Below are 23,240 nucleotides of genomic sequence, written 5' to 3' on the forward strand. Positions count from 1 at the left end.
ACATGGCTAATTTATTTCATTTCGACAATCATTTATGAAAATTGAGAGAAACAACCCTGTAATTAATTGTTGCTGCTCTGATTCACAATGGGAATCAAGTTTTACTTTTCAATTCTTCAACAATCAAGTGTCTAGCATTTTGCTCATGAGAGTCGTCATGGAAACCAATCTGAAGAGTCCCCTTCAATGTAGAATGCGAGGAGTATAATTTGAGATGCTAGCTCTTAGCATTAATTTCAGGACTTCCCATACATTATATGTTAATCTCATGGGAGTTGTTGTTCATAGGACATACTGTACAGCATAGGCCTACAGTATACTGCAGGTATCTAATGTTCTGCAGTATGTATATTAATAGCTCCTGCTCAGAACAGGCATTCTGAGAAATATCAAGTGCTGCCGGGATATAAAGACTTATTAATTTCTTGATTACAATTTCTGCAATACATCCCAGAGTTGCCAATAGCGATACATCTATAGATAGAGTTACCTACAGAGATACATCCTAGAGTTACCTATACATCTCTGAGTTGCCAATAGCGATACATCCTAGAGTTATCTATACATCCCAGAGTTACCCCTAGCGATACATCCCAGAGTTGTCTATAGCAATACATCTTAGAGTTACCCATGGCGATACATCCCAGAGTTGGCTAAAGTGATACATCCTAGAGTTACCTATATATCCCAGAGTTACCCCTAGCGATACATCCCAGAGTTGTCTATATAGCCATACATCTTAGAGTTACCCATGGCGATACATCCCAGAGTTGGCTACAGTGATACATTCTAGAGTTACCTATATATATCCCAGAGTTATCCATAGCGATAAATCCCAGAGTTGCCTATAGCGATACATCTTAGAGCTACCCATGGTGAAACATCCCAGAGTTACCAATAGCGATCCATCCTAGAGTTACCCATAGTGATATATCCTAGAGTTACCTAAAGTACGTCCAACAGACTTTGCATACTGCTACTGACAGGCTGTAATGAGAGGTACATACATCCATTATGCGCAGATGTTTATAAACATCTAGGCCTAATCAGTACTGTGCATATATGCCATATATAAAAAAAAATCCCAGTGCTGCATATTACATTTGTTGTACTTCTTCACACCTACACTTGGTCACCAATCCTGTTATTGTTGAGAATCCTGTGGGAATCTACTGTACTATAGGCTTAACTGAACTGCAGGTTGCTAAACTTTGCACATACATGTACGTACTGTATGTGTGCATCTCGTTATGCTTTTATTAATGTATTCATCAAAATTTGCATACATTTATATCACAAAAAGTGGGGGGTAATTGTGGGAGGTGTGGGGGAAGAATGCAAAGTGGGTAGAATGTCGCTTAGTGATTTTAACTTAAACTGGCGTTTGAATCTGTTTACAGAAATGCGTTGATGAAGCTTTGAAACCCTTTCACCACACTGAACCTGCACACACAATTAAGTTTGTAATTTATTTTCAAACCAACAATTATAGCAGAAAATGAAAAGAGTAAATTTACAGTATAATTATTGTTTGTTAATTTCTAAGTCAGCCACACTTGGTATTAAAACATGGATGATTTACATTCATTCCTAGTTTTATTGTATTAAAGTATCATACCTGTTCACCCAGCTGTCTGCATGGTTAGAGATTCCTTACTTTAAAACTATAGTAAATATTTATCATTGAATTCAATTGTTCTCCAGGGCACATCATGAAAATATTCTTACCCTTCATACTGTACTGTACATGCAGAGATGTATAATGCCCTCCGGGACTTAATATCAAACCTACAGCATACCGTGCACATGTGCTGCAGCTACATGTGTAGCTGCAGAGAATTGCATGTGGACATACAGGTTTACAAAAGTAATTGCAAATGTGAGACAAACGGAACATATATTTCACGCAGCAGGTTCAGCTACATGTAAATGGAAGTTTTCAATGCCAGTCACTTTAGACTGCCCAACACACAAATCCATCAGGATACTATTTGCAACAGCTACAGTAGCAACCATGCACACAGAAGCAACAACAGAAGCCCATCAAAATAACCTATCACATTCCTCCAACCATATAGACTTTAAACAAGATATTATTGTAACAAAAGATTGAGGAAGGATGAGCTAATGTTTTTGACATTTTCACCTGACTGCATACATTCCTGATGTTAGAACCTTGCCCATGATAATTCAGCTTGGCTTGCAATATCAAATATTGACCTTAACAGGAAAGGCATTAAGGTAATATTGAGGGTGCATTCTTTAATATGTTAAACACTAATGTCAGTCTACCTAGAGACAAAACAACACAAACAGGTCTCAGAATGATGAACAGGGATTGAAAACACTGGTTGATCAGGATTATGGGTACTTCCCCGGATACCAAGCACTAGGTCAGTCCGGATGTAGATTAATACGCAGAGGTTAAAATCACATTGTCCTTCTTTTAACATCAATTGTCTGCTGAACAGCTGATAATGTAAAGCGTTGCCAGAGATCTCTTGCTACCATTGAGGTGTATACTGTACGTTTCTACTTAAATGTCAATATTTTACAGAGTTCTTTTTCATGATGTTAAACATTTACTGTACAACCCAAAGCAAATAAATACAGTTAATGTGTGAATGTGTCCTATGAGATCCAAATAGATCAAGTTAGCAGGAACCATAGATTTCAACGACTAGTTTTGATAGCAATGGCTACTTCTCCTCAATCTGTACATGTACAGTATGTGTTTAAGCATGGAGCTATAAACCAGTTTATAGCTCCATGCTTTAAGCCAATTTACTTGTTATGAGTATGCATCACTTTGTCTCCAGTTGAGCGCTGACATTTTTTATGACCAAACACAGTTAAAGGAAACCTGATAGCTGAGAAGCAATTTTGTTGACAATGTAGTTGTGTGTGCCTCTATCATTCTCTAGTCGACAATAATGTATGCACAAATATGCTTCAGAGTTTTATTAGTTATACCTACATAGGTGCCTCTATAATACTCTAGTTGACTATGATTTATGCACAGATATGCTTCAGAGTTTTATTAGTTATACCTACATAGGTGCCTCTATAATACTCTAGTTGACTATGATGTATGTATATATATATGCTTCAGAGTTTTATTAGTTATACCTAAATTGGTGCCTCTATGTACATTGGACGAATTTTAACACCTACAGACGCGATACAAGTGTCTTGCCAAACAATTGGTGACATGCCTCCCGTATCGGCCAAACACAGCTGTAATTTTACAGGTCAATATTTAATTGTGTTGATTTGGGTACAGGTAGTAGGTACACATACCGCAGTGCAGTGCATATCCCTGCATGCATTTATGTACTGTACACTACCAGGGACCCTTACACATTCTATCCTATTGCAGTAGTTTTTTTTTTATGTAGAATATACTGTGTCCTCACATTTACCGTCACAGTTTTGAATAGTTCATCGCCAATGTTTTGAAATAGCTGAAATTTCCTTAGACTGGTAAATACCTAGGTGGAATAACTGAGGTAAAGGTTGCATTTAGCTGTGACTGAAAGGTCAGCCATATCATCTCCACATTTTTACCAGGATTGCTGTAAAAAGGTTGCTTTCTAAGGTTTCTGCAAACTACAGGAATTCTACCCCAGGTGGAGGAAATTCTAATGTACCTAACTAAACGATGACACCCAGATGCTACAGGATATACCTGTATAGACTCTGAGAGAGTATAACATAAAGCTCTCAGACTCAAAGTAGCAATGTTCAACAAACATTTAAGGTCTCTCTATTATAATTGTTTTGATAAAACTGAGTTATTGCTAAAAAGTTTGAGTGACCAATTTTGGTATGTCTAGTAATATTTTTTTGTGGGGGGGATGGGGATGGGTGTGTGGGAAATGGCAAGGGGGGAGGGCATTGTAGGTTCAAGTCAGCAAGTGGCAACAACAGAAATTTAAGGCCTCTTAATTATAATTTTTTTGAAAAAACTGAGTTATTGCTAAAAGTTTGAGTGACCAATTTTGGTATGTCTAGTAATATATATATTTTTTTTTTGGGGGGGGGGATGGTGGTGGGATAAATGGCAAGGGGGGAGGGTATTGTAGGTTCAAGTCAGCAAGTAGGATATAAATTGAGTCTGCAAGTTAACTTTGTTGTTGTACCAGTAAAAAATATTCTACCGCTCAATAAATCCGGCAATCAAATTAATTCCTCCACCAGTTTAAACAGATAAAATAACGACAAAGGAATTTGCAAGACTAGAGATCTACTTCCCTCTTGAGGTCTAAAACTTATAATACAGTAACTTATAATAACATTGTTAAACACAGAGCAGTGAGAGACAGGCAATTATATAGGCAGCCCATACTAAATGTAAGAGAGTAATATATTGTTTTGCAGTTAATTTGCTATTAAACATTTGTCAATTTTACCTATCACAAGCAAGCACAGAAGGGGTTATACGACTCTACATTTAATGATTAAAATGTTGCTACAATTTTTCCGACATTAACATTAACAACTGGCGCTGGACAAACCCTGCTGTTTATTACCCTGAATGTTTTTGAGAGCATACTATATGTTTTGATAGTCTTATTGTTGCTTATTTTTGGCTGTAATAGTTTAGTATTTTTGTTTTATTGTATGCTGTCATATTTTATTGCTTTCGTCTTTAATTTCTGAATTTTATTGTTTTTAATTATTATTATTACGTTATTTATTTCTGTAATTCTTAGGATGCAATATTTTTAGACTGTAATATTTTTAAGCTGTCATATTTTTTTAAGTTGTATTATTTTATGCGATTCTGTGAAGTGCTTGAGATCATTCTTTTGATGTAAAGCGCTATATAAGAATAAATTATTATTATTTATATATACGCAGTACACGCCAGTAAGGTACATATATACAAACTATGACAGTAGCGCAGTAATATTTAAAGAGTTGAAAGCGACGACCAGGACGACGACTCCTCACACGGCAGTATAAACTGGCATTAGTTCTGCCTCATAGGTGCTTCTGATGAACCCTACAGGTCGAACCATTAAAAAGCCAGCCAGCCGTGCGGTGGTGTGAAATGCATACTGAAAATTTAACGAGGGAAACAAACACCTGGAGATAACAAACGACCGAATATGTCTTAAACATCGATGTCAATGCCCCGAAAAACCATCTCGTATATTGTTGAGAATATGGGGAGCCTGTGTGTTTGAGTGTCTCTTAGTTGTATGTCAAAAGGATAGACGGTCGAAGAAGCTGATTCTTTCAGATTCAAAACAACAAGAGTAGATTGACAGCCGTATGAAAAGTGCCAGGATATCCCCGTACGTCAAATTGCATTATGAGGGGGCTCGAGACAGCAAAGGGAAGCATATATACATAAAGGAATGAGTAAATTATCATTAAACTGAGGGGCTATAACTGAGGCAATTAAAGGGAAGTTATTATGCAGAATTTTATACTTAGGGCTAGCAGATACACAATATGGAAGAAAGTAGGAAAAAATGTTGTTACTTCTGTTGACAACAGCTTATTAAAACTGCATTACTGGTGATGATTTACTAATTATTATGATATTTTTTAAATTTAGGGGGGGAAGGGAACAATGGGCAATTACTGTAAATTTACATAACAATTAGCAGTGGGTACAGTATGTGGTAATTTTAATGTTGTGCAGTAGCACAGTTCATTGTCACACTGGCCATGTATCCCATCAGCACCTATACATGGGCCAATTTTTAAGGATTTGCTTGTGGTCAGAATACCAGGTCTTTGTAGGTATTGGTGGTTTGAACGGCAAATTTGGTTGTCCGCAAAAAAAAAAGTTGCGAAATAACAAAAAATTACCAATATGTACACAGTAGGAGAGATGTGTAGGTTTGGTGAATAGAACACCATATCTACACTGTAAATGTGTAGGTTTGGTGAATAGAACACCAATATGTACACTGTAGGAGAGATGAATAGGTTTGGTGAATAAAACACTGGTCAATATATAACACTGTAGGAGAGATGTGTAGGTTTGGTGAATAGAACACCAATATATGTACACTGTAGGAGAGATGGGTAAGTTTGGCTAAATTCAGTTTGGTTATGTCCAAAGTGATCAATGAATACGATTGGAGGGTTGATATCATTTTAATGATTTTACCATAGATGTGGGGAATAACAAAAAATGACCAATATGTACATTATAGGAGAGATGTGCAGATAGAGATGGATAGGATTGGATCAGGGTGATATCAATTCAATGATCTTACCTATCTGGGGGTTACGATGAAATCTGAATTTGATGTAGAAGACTAGTCGACAACTACCTCAAGCAGACTTTGCAATGGTTGTCCAAACAGAAATTTGGACGTTCAAACTTTGTCGTGAATACAGTATATGTGTCCATACTTGGACAAAATCATCTCAATAATAATTATTATTTTCAATGTCTTCTGCAGTTTTTTGTGTGTTTTTTTAATGTTGAGGTTCAATATATCTATGTTACCAAACACTACATTATCTATGTACAGTATTTTGCTGCCTCAAACCATCAACTCTCTCTCGTTCTTTCACACATCAGTGAAGCGGCTTCCATTTTCAAACCAAAATTTTTCCTTATATACCTCTCCCAATATTTTTTTTTTTTTTTTTTTCAGAATAGCTGAACTTTTTTCTGTGACACAGAAATGACTTTACTAAAATGAACCTTGCGTAAAGCCTCAAATCATTATCTTCCACAAAATACATTTCACATAAATTTGTGCACATGCACTGGTATACATACATAATATAATATAAGCAGTTGAGTGTGCAGAGAATGTACGGTACATATGGCATTATAACAGTGTAGCCATACTATACACTAGATGCATGTGCAGTCAGTGTGCATGTCAACCTATACAGTCCCTTATATGCAGCAATGCATACATGCATTTCAAGGTAGAGCAGTTACTGTAGAGCGGTTCCTGATTTCGACACCGATTGTGAATATTATTAAAACATGGTCAGGATACTAGACATGTGCAGTCAGTGTGCAAGTCAACCTATACAGTCCCTTATATGCAGCAATGCATACATGCATTTCAAGGTAGAGCAGTTACTGTAGAGCGGTTCCTGATTTCGACACCGATTGTGAATATTATTAAAACATGGTCAGGATACTAGACATGTGCAGTCAGTGTGCAAGTCAACCTATACAGTCCCTTATATGCAGCAATGCATACATGCATTTCAAGGTAGAGCAGTTACTGTAGAGTGGTTCCTGTTTTCGACACCGATTGTGCATATTATTAAAACACGGTCGGGATAAATCATGGAGAAATTTTCTAGCATGCCTAATGAAAATTTCATGTTAAATAATGATGTACTGTAAAGTAATTATTGTCAAAATTTTGCAAAAATTTCCAAGTTGTTTTGAATTTATTTACATGTGATTTATAAAATGATAATAAAAAAAGGGGATGGGAGAAACGAATTGCACCTGAAGATTAATTTAATAATTAATCAGTGTTTCATATAAATCATCTCTTGGTGTGAAAGAGATCAAGTCAAGTCTACTTGATAATTAGCCGAGATAACGAGAGAAACGGAAAAACGATCATCTGGCCCTGATTTACAGGTTCGACTTATGTACACAGGTTTCTTATGTATGTATTCAGCTGTGTTTGTGTCAAAACCGTTGCTTAATTTTCTTCTCATAAAGAGATTATCAGCTATGGTAGATGCTGTGCTAAACCTTGTTAGATGTTATAGTAATTTATATGGTATTGCCTATAACATGCATCAGTCTTTACTTAAATGGCTCCAAATGTGCTGGAAATTGATTTGGTCACTTTGTTTCACCTTCAAAATGCATTTTACTATATATATATGCCACTCTCAATGTATTTTACCTTATAAATAATGTCGCATATTATGTAAGAATTCAACATCCACAAGTTTCTTAACTATGGGCTTTTACTGAATTTATCTTTGCATATTTATGTATATATCCCAAAACTTACTGGTTTGGATATTTACGAGTGACGAGCTTACATGTATGACCCATGGGCGTCTATTGGCAACCACCTAATGAGTTGGGGGATGTCCGCATTGTTGCCCGACGTGGAGCCGTCCAGAAACCCATGATATATTGCTGCGATGGCCGACCTGTAGTTTTTAATCATAGAGACTTGTTTGCCCTCCACAAATAGTGAGTGGAGGAACTGGGCTACTTGCACTAGAGGGGCCTCTGTAGGCAGTACTTGCCTTGGTTGGCATCAGTACCCGAACTTCCCCAGACAAGAATCTTAAGTCGTAGCGTCGGCTGCCATTGCGGCAGCTGCCCCCGAAAAACCTCTCTGTCAAAGGGCAGTCTGGACATCCTCCAAGGATGCATGGAGACAGGTAAGCTCGTCACTCGTAAATATCCAAACCAGTAAAGTTTTGGGATATTTACTTATTCACCTCACTCACTTACCTGTCTCCTCACAACCTTAGCACATAAATACATCAACATATGTTTATATGTGTGACTGTGTATGACTGTTCTCTTACACTTGAGGAATGTAACCTTGCTCTAATTAGTATGCCATAAGATAAGTCACCCAGTAGAGATGGTTAATTTTTTGAAGTGCTTCTGGTACCTGGTTGGTGAGCCTCTAATCAAGTCCCTAAATTTTGCTTTCACCTTGTGTGTATATTATAAATATAATTTACATATACTGTACAGTATATTCATCAATGCATGCATGGTCATATTCGGCGATCATGCACTGAAGATGATTGATTTAAGAACTTTTGCGGGCGCCTTAACGTCCATGTGTTCTCCATGTTCTCCATATCTGATGCACGTAACAAAGTTACTCATTATTAACAATGTGCAAATAATGACTGAGTACCTGTTATCCCTACGTCAATATTGGAATCATTGTTTCTAACCGATACATGCTATACATTGAATGGGAAATTTCATCAAACAAGTCATAAACACATTCATACAGTATGTTATCAAAGGTTGTGTGTATTCGGTTTCGGGATGTTTAATCATTGCGTCATTGCTATAGCTAAGCCGCGTTGTATTTACACACAGGGTGGAAGTCCCTCAGTCTAAATATAGATCATTACGTGTTAACAACCCCTTGAGTTCTCTCGACATCATTGAGCTTTGTCCTTCGAGGAAAGGCGCCACGTTTTATTGTCTTATTTGTAAACTTAGGAAGTTTTAAGTCCTTGCTCCCTTTGAAAGTCCTGTAAAGCCTTAACGGTCCACAGTTTAATATAATTGATGGATATTTCATCCTCCATTGCAAAAAAAATTAAGAAATACTTCAGTACAAATAACGATCGATATTTGTAGTTACTGTACAATGCTATAGTTTGTGAATATGTGTTAAACAAGCTGTCGAGTGACCCTCCTATTCAGTGGCGTAGGAAGGTACTTTTGAGTGGGGGGGCTGAAGACTGATGGCCGGCCTGGGGGAGGGGTCTAAGGGGAGGGGTGTCCCCCTTCCCTTTGGATTTTTTTTTGCATTTCCAGGTGGCCTCAGATGCAATTTGGTGCAATATAGCACACTTCAACACCCACTCCATTTTGTAAATAATTTTGCATTTTCACCAGGCCTTAGATGCAATTTGGTGCTCCAAATGAGATTTTTTTTCTGATTTGGAAATGAAAAATGGGTTTTCTGACTTGCTGAGCGGGGGGGGGCGGAATGATACTTCCGCCCCCCATATTTTTCACTGGGGGCTGGCGCCCCCCCAGCCCCCCCGGTTCCTACGCCCTTGCTCCTATTCACAGTCAACCCTCTGACCTGTTATGTAATCATAATCTGCTGATATCTCCGAACTGGCTTAAATTGTAGTGAGTTGGAAATCCAGAACATTGAAAAAACTTCCAGCCTCCACAGGCTTCAAACCCATGCCTCCCGCCTTATATGCGGACAAAATATGTTAACTATAAACTAATACACCTACAGTTGTGGGGGTAAGCGAGGAGAGAAGTAAATATGTGTAATAAATATGATAAATTGCAACCCTAGTTACACACAATTTTGTGCACGTACTTTATAGAATCGGGTATACGACCTTAAATCTCTGTAAATATATCTTAAAGGTTACCAATTAATTGCTCTCTATAGACACTGTACATCAGGAGTGCAGTTGTTGGTAGGAAACCGGAAAGTTAGAGGTAAAGTCAATATTGCTGAGTAAAGAATATCCACAATCATTTTGTGAACTTTATAGTTGGTTATATAAACAACTTCATCTCTGTAAATATATGTTAAAGGTTACCAATTAAGTGCTCTTTATAGACACTGTACAGCAGGAGTGCAGTTGTTGGTAGGAGACAGGTAAGTTAAGGGTAAAGTAAATATTGCAGAGTAAAGAATATCTACAATCATTGTGTTTACTTTACAGTCGGGTATATATTCAACCTTATCCAGGTTAAAACTACCTTTAATGAAAGGGAAACTGCACATCTTGAACACTTCAAACTTCCTTCAACTTAAATGAGTACTGTACATACAGTAAGCCCAGTACAGTCACACGCTATATAGACCAATACTACACTGTACCTATCAACAAATAATGCACATTCAGGAAGGAAACCTTAACATTTATAAGCACAATTAACCATCAGCCTGACAATGTAACTGTGACATTAATTAAACAAGAGATGAGAAACAACTCTAGGAGAATGAACCACTTCACGGTTCATATCATATGACAATTAATTGCCTGCTTGAAAGTACAATCAACCCACTTTTAAAGTGTTATTGAATATTTTGTTTTTTAAATTTTCAAGCCACCCAAACAAACATCTGCATCTAACAGAGTACAAGGCAAACAAGTTGTAACAACTTTCAGAGAGAGAAAGATAAGGTTGCTCAAGTACAGTATGACTTCGCTGTATTGCAGTGTTATAAAATAAGATATTTTACATAAATCTGATGGCTCTTCATATGGTCATAGGAAATGTGCAGGATCCTTGTTACATACAGTACAGTACACTGTACCGGGGGGGGGGGTGGTTAGGAGTTGTGGTCTAGGGGCTGGGGATGCTTGTACATTGTAACCCTCCACTTTGACAACAATCATGACTAAATGGCGTTACAAGTCGCCTGGGACCCCTGGGGCACCGAGCCCCGGCAACGGCACAGGCCTACTTATGCCACCATACAAACTCCTACTATGAGAGGTGTAGTACTATCTGGTTCGAAGCAGCAGTTGGCTGAACATTCAGAATTTGCTAGTAAAATTGTAAAACCATGTTTTTGACTTTCAAATATATACTGTAGGCTACAGTACAGAAACTGTGTGTCTAGCTTTATATAGATTTCAGGATGTAGTAAATCAGAAAGTTTTGATCTAAATTTAGCCTACAGTAGCTACAGCTTGGCTAAGTTCATTTCCGGGGGGGGGGGGGGAGGTAAGGGCCAGGTTTGAGGCAGCCTACCAGTAAAATCTGCTTCTCTCTCCCTTTTGGGTATATTTATATTTCGTATAAATTATAAACGCTTCCAGTCTGAAAATGATTTGCTTGTTTTCTTCTTTGACCTCTTCTGCTGTCTTTAATACACTAGGAGTCTGTTATTTCAACAACAACAACAACATTTCTTCTTACTGACCTGCAGGAACCGTGCGTCCGCACAGCTCGATTAGGCTTGACCCTACCCCTCCCCCCCCCCCCTCTGAGACATGGCATTGTTGCCATGCAGCTCTGACCAGATACACAACTACTGATAGACTTACATATGTCCTGAAGCAAGTAAAGCTACAGTCTGTTATACATTCATTAATTTCCTTGTTGGGGTTTTTGTTGCCTTTGTAAATGACTATTGTTTTGAAGTGTTTTCAGTTGATACTAATTGGAAATTTTGATGTTCTATTTTAAGTGTTGCACGATTGCTTTAAAATAGACAGCACTTGACGTTTGGTATATGGAACTTCCTGATCCTTCTAGTTTGTTGCGAGAAGTCAAACCCATCTCTGCCCAAAATCACCCTGGGAGGATTAGAACTTGGTCACGAGATCCCTTGTTTCAACTTTGCAGTGATCCGCAAACTTGAGAGAGCTGCTGCTGCTCTTTTAAGTCAGTCCGTAAACAATCACACCCACTCCATAGCTTTGACAAAAGTACAACTGGAGCATGAATACTGAGAACTCAATTGCAAAATTAAAGATTCAATGAAGAACAAAGATGAAAGTGGGTCAGGAAACTTATCTTTGAATCAACTGGAGGAATCTTTCAAATCCCAAATGCTTTAATCTCCGAAATTAATCAAATGGGGGCAAGAACCTACGTCAGAAAACAGCGAGCTCGTACATCGAGATAGGACGGTACATAAAAACGGCTCCAAAAATAAATCTGTGGCTTTCGAAGCTTGAAAGGGAAATTTGTGGTGTCATAATACTGTATTCAGCTGACTAGTTAATTGTTCTTATGAATTCAACATTTTCAGCCACACAGATGTAAATTTATGCAAATTCAGCTTGGTAACCTGCATTGTTTTCCTTGTCGCTGCAGATGCTCTAAGGTCATGAATAATACCCCCCATCCCCACTCTCCACTTCCTCTCCTCCCCCACCCACAATTTAGGATGCTTTTCCTGAAGGTTCTTCCCCAATAGCCTCCCTCTCCCCTCCCACTATCCGCACTCCCACCAATCAATTGGTGGCGTCCATTCATGAATAGAGGTTATTTTTGCCTGAGGGAAAGAGAGACATACTGTATTCTAAACATTTTTGACATTCAATTCCTACAGTATGCACAGCCATAGTAAAGATGTTTGAAGATATGGTGACACATTTAGTACCTACAAAGCAGATTGGTGTGATGTCACAGAGGCACAAGGATGCAATTGTTTCGTGTTTCGGCAAAATTTAACATACATGAAACATGTATACTAATAATGTCCACAATTGGGTTGAATCTCAATATGACTAAACTATGTACATACATATTACATATCTAAGCTGGAACTTTATTCAATCCAAGGTCCAAACTAAACTATATACAGCCATTGGTAATATTGTTCATTTCACATGGATCCTGTTACATATCTAAGCTGGAACTTTATTCAATAAACATTCCAAAGTAAACTAACTTTATTCAATACAAGGTCCAAACTAAACTATCCAGCCATCGGTAATATTGTTAACTTCACATCCTGTTACATATATCTTAGCTGGAAGTTTATTCAATCCAAGGTCCAAACTAAACTAACTTTATTCAATATAAGGTCCAAACCTTTCAAGTGAAATATCAAACAACGCTAAAACCCTCTGCGTCAGTGTGCAAGTATGACATCACACGTTTGCTGTAAGTGCATGCATGATCTTACAAATGGTACAAAAAGAAAAAAACCCCAAATTAGCGATCACTGTAAATTGTCTATATATAGCCACTTAATTGACATGAAGTGCACATGTTGCCAACCATTTGGTTTCTTTCAATTTGTAATTGTTATTTATAGATATACAGTATATAGCTTTCTTTCCATTCTCTCTTAATAACAAGCTAACTGTTGACTACTGTACCATTAAGAATTTAGTAACTTAGTGAGCTCTTGACAAAAAGTTGTCTTTTTGCACAAGTTTGTTCTTTGAACAGTACAAAAGTACAAAAGTACAAAGTATAATGCAACCTTTACTGAGGTGAAACAAACCTATTCATCAGCACAGACCAAAGGACAATAATATCACTGACCATTGTTAGACAACAACCAATATTCCAGCTTTATCATTTCGTTGAACCAACTCTCAAGCTGTGTTAGAGTTATTTTGTACACAGTTAGCTACGAGGGGGTGTATGACCACACTGTGTAAATTTCATCTGTGACTATAGGCGAATGCTCATTGTACTAAATATAAACCAAAGGTAGATGTGATTATACAACTTAGCTACTTTCTGTACCATGAAAATATACATAGATATTTCAAATTTTCCAACAACAAAAAAATAAAGTAAAATAATTAAATCATAAAGAAATGAACAAGTGCAGTAGTTTTTTCTTTTACTTTTCTCAAACTTTGTGGCGATTTTAGATTTGCAGCAATTTTTGGTGTACTTTATATAACTAGATCGTTTCAGAAGCAAACCTGAAAGATTTTTACTCCCTTCGATTTTTAACAAATGTCCTAATCCTTGCAATAAAGGACCACCATATAGCAGGTTTGAGATTGGTGAGGCCAGCTTGGTGTTATAGCATGCTATGGTGTCATAAATTCACAATAAAACAAAACTGTTAGCAAACTGCTTAAAATCCACTAAAGAGCCTGTGTGAGAGAATAACATTAAGAGGGCCTGACGTTATCGAAACGTTGTGTCATAAACTCAACATCCCATGTAAAACCATGTGAGTCCTGTAAGGATAATGAGATTATTAATACAAGTTTTTAACACCATTGCTATGAAGGGATCATACCCTGTGACCTACTGTGTTACTTACCACCATTTCGGCTGTAACTTTCATCACACTTCCAAACCCTCAATGCTTACTCCCTCCCCAACCCTCCCCCCCTTCCCCAGGGATATGCACTCTCTGTGATTTTGGAACTCTTAAACACCCACTTCACAAGACATCAAACCTCACTCTAAACCTTAAATATACTACTGTATGCCAAATAGTACTTAAACCACAAATTTTGAAATGTTTCAATAAAAAAGACTCACCATTGCATAGAAACACACAGTGATGGCCACTGCTGCCTGTAAATTGTTTACTCTCACACACACACCACCACAATAGGCCTTAGAAACAGCTACTCCAATTTCTTCTGACATCCATGTATATGAACCTGGAAAAACTCCATAATGTGGTTACAGTTGCTGTCTGTCAATGATGATGATACAGTCCGTCTGTCCTTGTTAGCAGGCATTCATCATACCGTTGCAGTTGCGTGTGCACTAACAGCATGCACACTTGAACCGTGACTATAAGAGAAGGAAAAATAAAAAAAAATAAAAATGAATAAGAAGGTCAACCTATTTTTAAGACTTTTGTTTCCAGCTACTTGTAAAAAAGAATTACAAAGCACAGTACAGCAAGCAGAAAAGTGAGCGTTTCCACCCCGACTTAATGAACTGTGAACGAGTGGGTGATAAATGCACCTGCTTCGTCCGACCGAGACTTACAGTATCATCACTGACTTACACAGAAGTTTGTGATATTTATGACTGAATAATGCAAATTACATATCACAATCTCCTGCACATGCTGAAGAGTACATACAGTTAATGTAGCTAATTATTTTACTGGGAAATATAATCTGAAAGTCCTTTCATAGAGTACTTACTATTTTTTCCTCAAAGTGTGCGAGGTAGGATTTTCCGAGTGCGACTAACTGATGGGTTAACGGGGGGGGGGGGGGGGATGGTGGTGAGGCCTTGTGATTCCTTGCCATATAATTTGCTCAGAATTCCACATATCTGACTTGTGTAGAGTAAATTGAGTTAAATTTGTCCAAAAATTAAGTGAGAACCAGAAGAGATCAGAGATGTCCATCTCTTAATATTTGTAGCACTCACTTGTGCCCCCTCCCCCCCATCAACCAATTAATTCACTGGTAATGGTTTTACAATTTTGTCCACAATGTTCACTACTGTACCCAGAAAGAACAGTCTGTCTTCTAATAGGTGAAATATAGACCCATAGATGTATGGGTGAATGGACATTTTGTTTTACCAATTTTGAGCTAGCAAATCAGCTCTGCCACCAACCATCCCTTTAATAATTGTTATTAATGATTCATGAGAGTTACATGACATTGTTTAATCATTGTGAATTATTTGCACAACTTTCTGCCAAAGCCAAAGTCATCTAGTGTTAAATCCCTTAGAATAAGGCCAAGTTTGAGACCATTTGAGATATAACCTGTTGACCACTTGAGCCATTTTGAGATAACCTGTTTGGTCCCTTGAAGCTCCGAGTGCAAAAACTGAGACTGCATGGGTCACTTGAAGCTGCAGTGTAAAGCCTCCAACACAAGAAGTATCAACTATTTGAAGCAGATTGAATTTCCTGGATGACTATATGTATAGTTGAAGGTCAACTTTTTAAATTAGGCCCGTTCACTAAACTAAACTAAAACGGAACCAAACTTTATTCACCAAAAGAAAATCATAGTATGGTAGAATTCACAGATTAATGGTAGCTTTAATTTTGGAGTTAACACGTTTACAAGGAATTACATACTTTGCCACATGTTGACCTCCTGTGACCTTTGACCTCTACCAACTTCGATAGGGTTATTGTACTCTCTAAGCTGGTTCTACATACTACGTATGTTCATCAAAGTTGCACTTTTTGAGTTATCATGTTTACAAAGGTTTCATACGTTGACCTCTGTTGACCCCAAATGACCATTGAACTTCACAGAAAAGATTTGGGTTCTTTTACTCAATAAGACAGATCCACATGCCAAGTATGATGTGAATCCACCATGAGTTTTTTGGAGTGATGGTGTTTACAAGCAAGTGTCACATACACACATACACACAGGGAACACACACACACATACCATCACCATTGCATAGATTTCTTCTGTCTCCGGCAAAGAATAAAAAATTGCCATGATAAATTCTTTAAAAAGAAAGTAAAATGGATACATGTCAACTAGATCCTTGTTTTTATCATTCTGTAAAGACAATACTATTATGTCTGCTGTAACAGCAAACAAACCTCAATTGAGGGGAAGGTCTGAGTTGCAACGATGAATTTCTCATGTAAATAAAATCTTACCACATTTTTTTTTTTTTTTATTAAATTTTCAATTCCAATCTAGGGATGATCAAATTAATCCTGGGAAACCAATAGCATAGACAGCTATATAGTTGTGGATGCTGCTTTATGTTACATATTCTGCTTTATATGGTATGTACACAGATGTATGCAAAACGTAGAGTGAACAGAATTAACAGCCTGCAGGGGTTACAAAATTCCGATTGGATGTTCTTTCCACGGTGCAATCATATTACGTTGCTACACCCTGAAAAAAAAATTATTGACAAACTTTCATTACGATATAGTCTCACATCTCCTTTTGGAACTTACGAAATACCCAAAAAAAAATCTTAGACGGCAAGAAGAACGGAGAGTGATTACCTCCGGCGACAAAATTTGAAACCACTCAGAGTTCAAAATTTCCGACCATTTTACTAACCTATTTTCAAAATCACTTTGAATCTGACTGACAAGGAAATACTAAAATTACAGTCAAGGAGAAGTAATTAGGCATTTCTTCTTTTTTTTTATTTTTTTTTTTTTTTTTTTAATTAAGGGCACTGAGGAATTAAAATAGTTTGGGGATTTTTAAGACTTTCCCCTCTTTATAATTAATGTTACAATTCTCTTTTCTTCTTTCTGACTGTCATAATTGATTTCTTTAGAAAGAATAATATGTTTTATTTTCATTTGTATCCTTGCTTCCTTGTAAATCTAGAAAATGGGCCGTCTAGTTTTATTGTTTTTTTTCCCCTTTTTCTTTGGCTCTCTCATCTTTTCGGATGATTCTTCCTGCTAGCTTTATCACTGCAAACAAAGTACTGAACTGTACAGAAAAACATTTAAATGTAAGCAAACTAAAGTTTATTTCTTGTTTATTTTGCTAATACTCTTGATGATTCATAATGTAAATCATCCAAGAGTTCTGGACATGTCTAGCAGAAAATAAAGGTCATAGAAGTACTGTACTGCAAAGGTAAGTGTTTCCTCGGCTCCAACAAGTTGTTTCTTCCTTAAATGTAACAAATCGAATGCTACACACAATAAATATATGTAGTCAGATGCATGTACACATTAAGGCTATTCAAATTACCCTTCCCCCACACCTTCAATTCATCCCACCAACTTTCCCCTCTGTCATTTTCCCCATATGCCTTTCCCCTCTGCCTTCCCCCCTCTGCCTTTCCCCTCTGCATTTCACCCTCTGCCTTTCCCCAATTGCCTGTCACCCACTGCCTTACCCCAATTGCCTTCATTTAACCACACTGCCTTTCTCCCACTGTATTCCTTTTAACCCACTAACTTTTCCCTCTACCTTTCCCCATCTACCTTTCCCATCAGCCTTTTCCCCTCTGCCTTTCTCCCACTGCCTACATTTTCCTGCATTGCCTGCATTCTCCTGCACTGCCTTCATTTTACCCCACTGCCTTTATCCTTTTCTCCATTCCCATATATCCCATACCCTATGATATACTATCTTTAAAATCTTGCTTATTTACTGCAGTAGTGAACTTCTTAATGTGGTAGTGTACTTACCGTAAGCTACCAGACCTAATGCAGGTTGCATAAAAACTGATTCTCTGAAAATACCTCAAAAGAAGAAAAGGAATGATACTGTACCATACTAATGTACATTGTAAAATCCAAAAAATATCCTTCATTTCTCTGTTATCTGTCTACCTGCGTGTCGGTCAATGCCATTTAGACAACATAATTCTTCTCACAGGCATCATGGAATAGATAATTTTATGAACTTTCAAATTCATGTCAAAATTATATTGGAAAGTATTGAAACAAGTTTCGCCATTTGTTTCTAAAAGCTTACTGAAATGACTTTATCGGTGATAAATTCCCACGAGATGATAGGACAAAGTACTCTTTTTAATGCACTTGGATTGACATAGACTCAAAATTGACAATTAAAATTTGTTATTTATTGTTTTATTTTTTATTAAACACTCTTTTTAATCACACAGAAATCAGTAACTTAAAGGAGCCTTTGTTTAAATTTGGACTATTTTTCTAGTAAATTATGTTCTGGACTATTTTTCTACTACATTATGTTATAAATCTTGACCATATATACGTCACTCAATATTACCTGGGATTTAGTTAACAGTTCTAATGGTCTTGAAAATTGACTGAAATCCCTACAAAGAAGGACGTACAGTACTCAGAACTCTTTGTGGAGCAAATCTTAATCTATCTCGGAAACACATACTACTTTCCTGCATACTGTACAGTACATACTGGGCAGCCACAATATCTTCCAATGTACTCACATAGAATTATCCAATTTACTTGAAAATCTGGGCCAGTTTTTCTCCTCTTACCAATTACTTTGCTATGGTCTGACAGAAATTTTGCTATCTTAGGCAATCTTCCATTAAATTATCGCCCACATTTGATAGCTCAAAGGAAACCTATCGCAACAGCTCAGTGTAATAATACTGGCCGCGCATGACCTAGAAACACACAAAGAGAAAGGATCGAAAGCAATCCAAACTCAATTCGCACCTTCACTCCAGAACAAATATTCTAATGCTTGCATATAGCGTCTACACATAGGGATCCTGCCACATACAACCATATTGTGTAATTTCACCAGACACAATATTGAAAATGTACTGTACGTAAAGAAGTTTTAGGTTATTTCCCTATTGTTCGCATTGTCTTTTGAAAATCAGTCATGGATACAGATTTAATAGACGGCCTCTAATGTGTCCTCATCCAGCGTCTAACATCTGTGGGCAGCTTTTTGAGTATATTTGGAATAAATTTCGTGATAAAAAAAGGAAACAGTGTCTGATGAGGGGAGGGAAAGAAAACAGTTTTCGATGAGGGAAGAGAAGGGGAAAGGGATGGGGAGGGGGTGGGGGAAGGGTAACAATTTAAAGCATAGTAGCGTTCCTTTGGTCACATATCATAATCCAAGTAGATATTGTGTTGCCATGACTACTGTAAACCAAAAATAAAAAAAATTATTCGAAGAGGTCGTTAGGTTCAAATTTTATACTTTGATGGTTCAACATAAATTTCTGTTATCTATTCCTTTAAGATCAAGAGGGGTCACACGACCAATCACGTAGGAAAGATACATTACTGTTATCGATTTCATTACGATCATGAAGGGTCACACGAACAACCAGGAAAGCTATATAGCCTATACTGGAAATGACCTCTTGTGTAGCAGTAAGGAAGCCAAGAGCTTAATTCTTCTTGAGTTTATAAAATACTACTGTTTCTGTGTACAAATCTGAAGAAATGAAAGCTAAAACCAGATACCGATATCACAAAGACTACCCTTAAAATCAAAGTTTTTTTTTCTTTCTGCTGACATAATGTCACATCCAATGATCCAATGATGTATCGACACAACAATGGTGACTTTACGTCATTTCTCCAACGCTGCATTCGCCAGGGAAAATAGTGCACCCTTTAACATGCCTCAATGTAAACAGAAAGTTTGCTTCTGTTGCCCTGGAAGCGTCAAGATGTCAATTTTTATGGACAGTGCAGCCTAGACATCGCTGGGATATGAGTGCATTGTGTCGTTGCTAACCCGTACGTGTCAACTTCTGTAATTGGAGATGACACTTAGTGACCAGTGACCAGGGAAGTATCCCATAATGATAGTCTTTACAGGAAATGAATTATGTCATTAGCATTTGACTCGTGAACTCTTTAAGTTATTGTGAAACAATGGAATCATTTTCCAATTCATCAAATAATTACGAGCTTTAAATCGTTACGAAAGTAAGAGTTTTATGTGAGGATAGGTATCAATTTCCCAAATGAGCATGAAAACTAATGTAATTTTAATCCAAAGGCAAATGATGTCGTCGTTGTTCTAGCAATTTGCCCAAACTGATCCAGTTTTGGTTAAATGCCCATGCACTGCAGTGACATACACGGATATCAAAAGTGGGGGGTGGGATGGGGTTGGTGGGGGTTGGAGTGGGGGTTGGTAGCAGGGGATGGTTGGCCAAATTCCAAATTTGCCACAGCTAATTTAGGTAGCCCTGGGCACAAATTTTTATAAACGGGCAGTATAGGCAGGAACAGAAAATCAGATCAGACCCTGCCATTCGAACCTTACAATTTACACAAAAATCTTAGGAGAAACCGATCTCAGACTTGGTGTTTAAGGTAATTAGTGGTTAACTCATTAGTGGTAAACTCAGCTAGAGGTTGACCCGCTATCAGCTTTATACATCCATGTCTGTTGTTGCATGTAATCTGCATAATTGTACACAATAGTAGTACAGGTAGTAGTGGATTTACTAGCAGCAGTGCACATCACATCCTTGCATTTGTTTCTATTCTTTCAAGAAAGAAAGTACAGTGCTGTAGTTACCTTAGAAAGGGTCACTGTGAGGAGGGGGAGGGGGAGGGGGAAGGGAGGGGTGGGGGTTGGTGAGGGGGTACGGGAGGGGGAGGGCCAGGATGCACTGCAAGAATGTGATTTCATTAAGAGATAGGTAAGAGACTAAAGTTAACTTCGAAAACCTTTCTATTCTTTGAACCGGAACACTGGGGAGGGGAGAGGGGGGTGTCAAATGTAAAGGCAAAGAGATTCAAATCAATGTACCTCATGTTTATGCTGGGTCTGACCCGTAACTTGTAAACGCAGCCACCAAATTTGTGACGAAATTTGCAAAATGTTCGGGATATGAATCGACCATGAAAGCTTAAGTAGTATACCACTTTGGGTTGTAGGCTTTGTAAATTACATGTAGTCTGTCCTAATATTTACACATGTCAAATATTTACACGTACAAGTACTGTTAAAGTCTTGATAAACTTTTCAGTGAATTATAGGGCCTGTTATCATTTACAAAGTTCTATGTATTTTAGGATCACTTGGCTGCTCTTAACATGAATTGTTTAACCAATAAACTGAACATTTGTAACTTAGACATTAAATAAGTATGTATTTCCACATAATCCATCTTTACAATGCTTTCTTTTTAAGTTAATCGGAAATGTTTTCTTAGTATTGCAACATATTATCAGCTTATTCTCATGATGCCAGATTTAAGGAAGTCAAATAAGTAATAGTTCAAATTGTTTCCAAGTATCTTTCCTCTACTTTAATACACTGATATTTCAAAACCTGTTTTAAAGGGGGATTTTACAGTCAAATGCCGACAACATTATTACCAAGCACAAGGAAGGCAACAATATTTCTAAAGCAAAGAGCCAACAATAAACAGAGCAGTATACATGTAACTGTAATAGTCCTGTAAACTGACTGCAAAAGGGGAGGAATCGAGACCACTCCCATCAGACCTAACTGCCCCCTACCATGCATTTGACACATGAAAAGAAAGTTCACAAAATGGACTGAAATAGTTTTGATTAATTACGAAAGCCGCCAGCATTCCATAGTGCTTGTACTGCACATAATATCTTCATTATTACTACTGCGCTGTGTATATCATGGCTTAACATGTCAACGTACAGTACATGATACATTATTTGCCAGAAAACTATTCCTTGTTTCAGAAAATATATCATGAAACTGTGTTGTATAGTACAGTACACTGTATAGCACAGTACACTGTATAGCACAGTACAGTATAGTACAGTACAGTACAGTAGAGTACAGTACAGTATAGTACAGTACAGTACAGTATAGTATAGTACAGTATAGTACAGTACAGTATAGTACAGTATAGTACAGTACAGTACAGTATAGTATAGTACAGTATAGTACAGTACAGTATAGTACAGTACAGTATAGTACAGTATAGTATAGTACAGTATAGTACAGTACAGTATAGTACAGTACAGTATAGTACAGTACAGTATAGTACAGTACAGTATAGTACAGTATAGTATAGTACAGTATAGTACAGTACAGTACAGTACAGTATAGTACAGTACAGTATAGTACAGTACAGTACAGTATAGTACAGTACAGTATAGTACAGTACAGTATAGTACAGTACAGTATAGTACAGTATAGTACAGTACAGTACAGTATAGTACAGTATAGTACAGTACAGTATAGTACAGTACAGTACAGTATAGTACAGTACAGTATAGTACAGTATAGTACAGTACAGTATAGTACAGTACAGTATAGTACAGTACAGTATAGTAGTGTTCAACCTATTATGCATAACAGAAAATACCGATAATTACCGATTATTTTTTTCATAATCGTACCGATTCCGATTCCGATTATTTGAACCAAACCATCCATATTCAATCTTTACCAAAGTGTAAATTTTAATGACATATTGCCTTCATTCCGACATTATTTTGTACTTATTTTCAGTATTATACCGTTTATGAACGAATAGAAATGTTACGAACTTGAAGTTAAACATACCTATAAGTTACCTATTTAACTCCATTCAAGTTCAATTAGAAAATGTAAGCTTAGGCCAATCAAACTGAAAAGCAAATTGTACCATCGTAACTTGTTTAAAATTACTCTAAAATGTAGTACCAGACTGATGTAAAGAAATAATAACAACTAGAAACTACTCCAATATAAAATATAACATTCCCTCTATAAGACATATCACTTACATTACCTTCCAAACAAATGCC

The 23,240-nt window shown here is 37.1% G+C and overlaps 1 protein-coding gene across 1 annotated transcript in view; it reads right to left on the reverse strand.

Annotated features, from left to right (window-relative positions):
• Positions 1 to 23,240, reverse strand: part of LOC139985156 (alpha-N-acetylgalactosaminide alpha-2,6-sialyltransferase 3-like) — a 68,734-nt gene that overhangs the window by 30,360 nt on the left and 15,134 nt on the right. The window contains exon 2 of the mRNA XM_071999424.1: positions 14,627 to 14,887. Coding sequence (XP_071855525.1) covers positions 14,627 to 14,737 — 111 coding nt within the window. The 5' untranslated portion in view covers positions 14,738 to 14,887. The remainder of the gene's footprint in view (positions 1 to 14,626; positions 14,888 to 23,240) is intronic.

Source organism: Apostichopus japonicus, chromosome 2 (genome assembly GCF_037975245.1).
Source record: "Apostichopus japonicus isolate 1M-3 chromosome 2, ASM3797524v1, whole genome shotgun sequence".
In the NCBI taxonomy this organism is placed as follows: domain Eukaryota; kingdom Metazoa; phylum Echinodermata; class Holothuroidea; order Aspidochirotida; family Stichopodidae; genus Apostichopus; species Apostichopus japonicus.